A 7,500-nucleotide genomic window follows, 5' to 3' on the forward strand; every position below is an offset into this window, starting at 1 on the left:
TTTTCAACTCGTTTTCATTGGGTTTCTAAACCCATCTACCTGACCAGGATACGTTGCTCTGGTTGGGTAAGAGCTGTATGAATAATTAATGCATTTGAGAATGGAATATAACAAACTTTTAATTTTCCCTAACAGTCAGTATCAGTTAAAAAATGTGTACGAGCAGTAGGAAATCAATTACAATGCATATCTGTGAAGCTTGTAAACTGTGTACGGATTCAATAATAATCGTGACAAGGTATTAATTAAAGAAAATCTCAGTTGGCAAGGTCTCATTCAACAACGCTTAAATGCAACATAGCTGACCACGAAGTGACAACTGGAGATCTTTTTAATTTTTCTGAGCTCGAGTTTCAGGTAGGAGACCTAACTGAATCAGTTTCCATTTTCGACTGAATCAGTCATTGACATGATCACTCAATGACGGATAACAGCAGAGGAAAATCTCTACGATTTGCCTCACAGTAACTTTCGCTGCTCTCAACTGAATAAGTCCGGCCGGGTGACTGAATCAGTTGGAAGGCTCTCTGGGTATAAATCGGCGTCTCAATTACCGTGACTAACTGTACGAAATCAGTCAACTGATTCACTTTAGTAAGGAACGAGAGCGACAAGGTGAAAAAGAAATTTCTGTTAATAAGGTTATCGAACAATGCTCTCAGCAAATCGGACAAGCCGGCAATGGACACCTTTTCATTTCTCTGCTCTCGAGTTAGAAGATCCAACTGAATCAGCCGGTTACCATTAATTTACAACTGAATCAGTTATTGACATTACTAGCGCCAGATAATAGCAGAAGACCATCCCTACGATTTTCCTCGCACTCGCACTAGCTTTTGCTGTTCTCCGGATCAACTGAATAAGTCGGGTTGTGTGACTGAATCAGTTGGAAGGCTCTCTGGGCAATCAAGCTTTTCGCATAAGAAATCAGTTAACTGAACAAGTCCACGAGACTTGACGCAGTTATCAGTGAGACAACTTTATGGTATATGGACCTTTATGCAAAGAGATATATATGCATCACTGTTCATATGCTTTTGGAACTAAGGCGGACAACATCAGTGAATAAGCAAAGGAAAATAATCCGTCACGCCAATTTAAACGACACCAACACGAGCGCAAATCTCACGGGCACGTGTCTATAATGTAATTCAATTCGCAATCGCAATAATTGAATTTACCAGAGAATGATTCAAAGCTTTTTTTTCTCCTTGTTCTTTTATTTTTCCTTTCTAGTTCCCCGCTAAAGCAAGGCTTCCAAGGCAAATAATTATTTACAAAATGTAAAAAAAAATTGACTTCGACTTGGCAACAGCTATGGATTGAATTGCCGATATATGATCTCTAATTAGATTTATTTGAGCGCTAAGACACGGCAAGAAAAGCAGTCGATGTTTCTCATTACAAAGGTTCCAAGGGGCGTGCAATTCATTGCAAGAGCTCGTATATTAAGGGCTTAATAAGTGTTGGGATCAAATCCAGATCTGCCTGCAAGTGCCAACATTCATCCACAACGGGCGAAGTAAGTTCATGTAATTGCTGTTTTTCCTTTAATTATCCGTGCGCGTGTGTAAAAATTATAAGTAATGTGGATTTCTCAAAAAATAGCACGCCTTGACTGCATTTTGGCTGGTAAGGAACAAGTCCATATTGCAAGTCATTTTTGCTCCCATAAATTAAACAGTGATTTAGCAGTCGGTATGAAAATTGTGTGCTTGAAGGTCATGAACAGTTTCAATATTGACGGTGAGTCCAAGATTGCTTTATGTTCATAAAGAAGTTAAAGAATAAATAATGTGTAAAAAAAATTGGCACGAACACAGGGTTCTCCCTAGTTTTCAACACAACTGGTAAGGGACCTTTTCAAACCGGTAAAGCATTTGGTTAATGTTGGACGTTCTGTAACGGATAAGCGACTTCTGAGGGTTACCGCCTAATAAGGAGAACCCTGGAACATGGTTGCTTTTCATTGGCTCGGACAAAACTGCTTCAGTTGTGGTTTGATTTGAGCCAGACAACTTGTCATCACAAGAATTACGATTGGCAGAGAGGGTATGAAACAGTCGAATGATGCAGTACTGATAAGCCACCACTTGATATTTGATTCCTATTGGTTAAAACTGTACTGAATCAAACATTCCAGTTTGGTTTTAGCCGGTGTTAAGGGTTAATCCGCGCTCCCCTTTCAATGCCATGTGTGATGCCCATTCATGTGGGCAGGCCCAATTTTTATTACCTCTTCAAATCGGACCACGATGCTGTGGGCAAATCGTTGTACCCAAATCTTAAACCTGATTCAATAGGCAATGGGAAGCCAATGAAGTTCGTAGAGAGCTAGTATAGTAAATGGTTAGAACCCAAATGAAAACGAACAGCATACTTAAGACTCCATTGGTAGTACGGTGTCTAAGTGGCTACCCACATGTACGCATTGCGTACCTACTTTTTTAAACAACGCCGAGAAATACGAAAACACAATAGTTTCAATGCCCTGACTACAGGATGCTAAACTGGCACAACAAGATTAATTGAGCAGTGAGGGAATAACTATCGTAAGCCAAATTTTCGAAAGAAAATGCCTTTCTTCATCAGGGTTTCCGAAGGAATGGTTTTGGCTTACGGAAAAAGAGAGGGAAAGGCATAATTTGAATGGCCGGATTATGCATCTCTAGTATAAACGACGAGCAGCCTTTCTCAATGGAAACGTGTGAGCAGTTCAATTAGCTCATTCAAAGTCCCTGAATCAAAATACATGGAGTAACCAAGGTATCCGGAAAAAAAAATTGTGACGAAAAAACAAGCAATTCCGACATTGGATAGATTTAGACATGAAATAAAAAATTATGAGTTTAACGTCAATTTCAGAAAATTGAATATTACACTCTTAATGGCATCCCCTCCTGTATTTTTGGTGTCAGCTACATACCGGCAGCAAATTTCCTGCCAGGGAAGTATATCTTAGGAACTTTGAAGTAGCTTTCAATAAGAAAGATGAAATGGGATGCCATGGCTTTTCTATAGGCTGTTTTTCCCTCATTTACATAAAAGAATTGCTATTTTTAATGTTCCGTGATTATTATTGTATAAAACGCTCTTAGTCTGTTAAATGCCCTAGTATTTATTCTGTAATAACTGTCTCCATTAGCCGAAATCATTCCGTGGGAAACCCTGATGAGGTAAGGCATTTTTCTTTCGAAATACTGGCTTAAGATAGTTATTCCTTCACTGTTCAATTAATCTTGCTGTGCTGGTTTAGCAGCCTATACTAAGAGCATTGAACCTATTGCCTTTTCGTTCATTTATCTTCTAGGTGCACCCCAGATTTCTGAGAAAAACTTCCTGGTTTTAATTATCAGCAATGGTGGATAAAAAGGTGGACCTTTTGGAGTGGCATATGCAAGAGCTTAGCGTTGCAAGAAAGGAGGGAGACAGACAAGAGGAGGGATTGGCTTATTTCAATCTTGGTAGATACTATCAGGGCACAGCTGACTTTAATCAGGCCATAACAAATTACACAGTAGCATTAGCCATTTTTAAGGAAGTGGGTTTCATGGCCGAAGAAGGAGCAGCCTATGGCAATCTCGGCATCGCTTATCAAAGTCTCGGTAATTTCAAGCAAGCCATAGAGTACCACCATCAACGTCTTAGTATTGCAAAAGAGGTAGGGGACAAGGCCGGAGAAGGAAGAGCCTATGGCAATCTCGGCATCGCTTATGAAAGTCTTGGTAATTTCAAGCAAGCCATAGAGTACCACCATCAAGATCTTAGTATTGCAAAAGAGGTAGGGGACAGAGCCGGAGAAGGAAGAGCCTATGGCAATCTCGGCATCGCTTATCGAAGTCTTGGTAATTTCAAGCAAGCCATAGAGTACCACCATCAACGTCTTAGTATTGCAAAAGAGGTAGGGGACAGGGCTGGAGAAGGAGTAGCCTATGGCAATCTCGGCAACGCTTATCACAGTCTTTGTAATTTCAAGCAAGCCATAGAGTACCACCATCAACGTCTTAGTATTGCAAAAGAGGTAAGGGACAGGGCCGGAGAAGGACAATCTTATTGCAATCTCGGAATCGCTTATCAAAGTCTTGGTAATTTCAAGCAAGCCATAGAGTACCACCATCAACGTCTTAGTATTGCAAAAGAGGTAGGGGACAAGGCCGCAGAAGGAAGAGCCTATGGCAATCTCGGCATCGCTTATGAAAGTCTTGGTAATTTCAAGCTAGCCATAGAGTACCACCATCAATGTCTTAGTATTGCAAAAGAGGTAGGGAACAGGGCTGGAGAAGGAGTAGCCTATGGCAATCTCGGCAACGCTTATCACAGTCTTGGTAATTTCAAGCAAGCCATAGAGTACCACCATCAAGATCTTAGTATTGCAAAAGAGGTAGGGGACAAGGCCGGAGAAGGAAGAGCCTATGGCAATCTCGGCATCGCTTATCGAAGTCTTGGTAATTTCAAGCAAGCCATAGAGTACCACCATCAACATCTTAGGATTGCAAAAGAGGTAGGGGACAGGGCCAGAGAAGGAATATCTTATTGCAATCTCGGCAACGCTTATCAAAGTCTTGGTAATTTCAAGCAAGCCATAGAGTACCACCATCAAGATCTTAGTATTGCAAAAGAGGTAGGGGACAGAGCCGGAGAAGGAAGAGCCTATGGCAATCTCGGCATCGCTTATCGAAGTCTTGGTAATTTCAAGCAAGCCATAGAGTACCACCATCAAGATCTTAGTATTGCAAAAGAGGTAGGGGACAGGGCCGGAGAAGGAAGAACCTACGGCAATCTCGGCAATGCTTGTGTAAGTCTTGGTAATTTCAAGCAAGCCATAGAGTACCACCATCAATGTCTTAGTATTGCAAAAGAGGTATGGGACAGGGCCGGAGAAGGAGCAGCCTATGGCAATCTCGGCATCGCTTATCGAAGTCTTGGTAATTTCAAGCAAGCCATAGAGTACCACCATCAACGTCTTAGTATTGCAAAAGAGGTAGGGGACAGGGCCGGAGAAGGAGTAGCCTATGGCAATCTCGGCAACGCTTATGATAGTCTTGGTAATTTCAAGCAAGCCATAGAGTACCACCATCAACGTCTTAGTATTGCAAAAGAGGTAGGGGACAGGGCCGGAGAAGGAAGAGCCTATGGCAATCTCGGCAAGGCTTATGAAAGTCTTGGTAATTTCAAGCAAGCCATAGAGTACCACCGTCAACATCTTAGTATTGCAAAAGAGGTAGGGGACAGGGCCGGAGAAGGAGCAGGCTATGGCAATCTCGGCATCGCTTATAACAGTCTTGGTAATTTCAAGCAAGCCATAGTGTACCATTATCAAGATCTTAGTATTGCAGAAGAGGTAGGGGACAGGGCCGGAGAAGGAAGAGCCTATGGCAATCTCGGCAACGCTTATAAAAGTCTTCGTAATTTCAAGCAAGCCATAGAGTACCACCATCAACATCTTAGTATTGCAAAAGAGGTAGGGGACAGGGCCGGAGAAGGAAGAGCCTTTGGCAATCTCGGCATCGCTTATCACAGTCTTGGTAAGTTCAAGCAAGCCATAGAGTACTACCATCAATATCTTAGTATTGCAAAAGAGGTAGGGGACAGGGACGGAGAAGGAAGAGCCTATAGCTATCTCGGCAACGCTTATAAAAGTCTTGGTAGTTTCAAGCAAGCCATAGAGTACCACCATCAAGATCTTAGTATTTGCCAGGAAACGGAGAACCCAATAGGGCTGGCAATCGCATGTTGTGAAATTGGTCTTGTTCATGAATTTTTTGGCTCCTTGAGCAAAGCTCTTAATTACTACCATTTAAGCATTTCTTATTTTGATGAAGTTAGGCGTCTTCTTCAGTCAGAGGATGCATGGAAAATAAGCTTTCGTGACACAAAGGGGTTTGCGTACACCGCTCTGTGGACAGCACTCTTGAAGAATGGAGAGGTTGATGAAGCTCTGTATGCTGCTGAGCAAGGACGAGCACAAGCTTTAGCAGACATTTTAAAGATGCAATACAGCGTTGATGGGAAACCTACAATGAACGTAACTATCTCTTTGGTTATGAAAGATCTACCTTCACAGACTGTTTTCACAGCACTTGAAGGGAACACGATCAGCTTCTGGTTGCTAACAGAGGATATCGGGATAAATTTTAGACAAAAGAAAATCGAAAATGGAAGTGCCGAGTCTCTGATGAAAAGTACTTTAGAACAGATCAATGCAGGGGCCGTTTTGCAATGCGAGAATCGTTCACTTGAAAGACAAGGCAGCAACTTCTCGAGCAGTAGGGAAGTTGTTGAAGAAACCTTTCAGTCTTTGAGCTTCTCTGTGCACTCTTTGCAGCCCTTGTATGATGTCTTAGTCAGTCCTATAGCGGACTTGATCCAGGGTGATGACTTAGTGTTTGTTCCTGATGGACACTTTTGCCTGGCTCCTTTTTCTGCAATGAGTGACTCTGTCAGGATCCGTGCAATTCCCTCGCTGACTGCTTTAAAATTGATCACTATTGCACCTGATGACTTCCAAAGTAAGAATGAAGCGCTGCTTGTGGGCGATCCGTGCTTGAAGGAAGTCACTTATGGCACTGGTGAACCCATGTATGCACAGCTGCCATGTGCAAAAAAAGAGGTGGATATGATTGGAGAACTTCTGCAGACTGTGCCTCTTACAGGAAAAAATGCAACCAAAGCTGAGGTGCTGCAAAGAATGAGGTCAGTTGCTTTAATTCACATTGCTGCACATGGAGATCCCGAATTTGGAGAAATTGCTTTGGCGCCAAATCCCGAACGCTCATCCAACATCCCTGAAGAGGAAGATTACATGTTATCATTGAGCGACGTTCAAGCAGTTCGCCTTCAGGCAAGACTGGTTGTGCTTAGTTGCTGTCATAGTGGCCAGGGAGAGGTAAAATCTGAGGGTATTGTGGGAATAGCTAGGGCTTTCCTGTGTGCTGGTGCCCGGTCTGTTCTGGTGTCACTCTGGGCAATCGACGATGAAGCGACCTGGATGTTCATGCAGAGTTTCTACCAACACTTGGCAGATAGAAAAAGTGCAAGTACAGCTCTTCACCATGCCATGAAATCTCTTCAGGAGACAAAGAATTATTCGGCCATAAAATACTGGGCACCGTTTGTGCTAATTGGCGATGATGTCACCTTTGAATTTGGGGAGCTCAAACACAAAAAGAATGGTAAGTGCCATTTAAATATAACTTTAATGATTGAATCGTTGTACTTTGTACATGTTTTTAATCAGGAATTTGTCGAAAGGAGCAGGTACGTTCTTCACAGAGAAATGGCTTTATAAACGGTTGCCAGAGTGGATATTTTTACTCGAACTGCTTTGGCTAATACCTGAATCAAATAATGTCTGCATTCACCGAGTCACTTCAGCTTCCTGCAGATAGCTAGCTGTTTGAGCCCGTGTTATGATGGAGTGACTGTGAAACTGATCGCTGATTGTCGATTGCTTATGTCAAGTGAAGTGAGTTATTGAGGTCTTCAAGTCTACATGTCAAA

At 42.3% G+C, this 7,500-nt stretch overlaps 1 protein-coding gene across 2 annotated transcripts in view; it reads left to right on the plus strand.

Moving 5' to 3' along the window:
* The window catches only part of LOC138051308 (tetratricopeptide repeat protein 28-like), a 39,457-nt gene that overhangs the window by 27,645 nt on the left and 4,312 nt on the right, over nt 1-7,500 (plus strand). For both annotated transcript variants that reach the window (XM_068897491.1, XM_068897490.1), the window contains one exon: nt 3,311-7,172. In XM_068897491.1, the coding sequence (XP_068753592.1) occupies nt 3,359-7,172 (3,814 nt within the window). In that variant the 5' untranslated portion in view covers nt 3,311-3,358. The remainder of the gene's footprint in view (nt 1-3,310; nt 7,173-7,500) is intronic.

Source organism: Montipora capricornis, chromosome 6, assembly GCF_036669925.1.
Source record: "Montipora capricornis isolate CH-2021 chromosome 6, ASM3666992v2, whole genome shotgun sequence".
Classification (NCBI taxonomy): Eukaryota; Metazoa; Cnidaria; class Anthozoa; order Scleractinia; family Acroporidae; genus Montipora; species Montipora capricornis.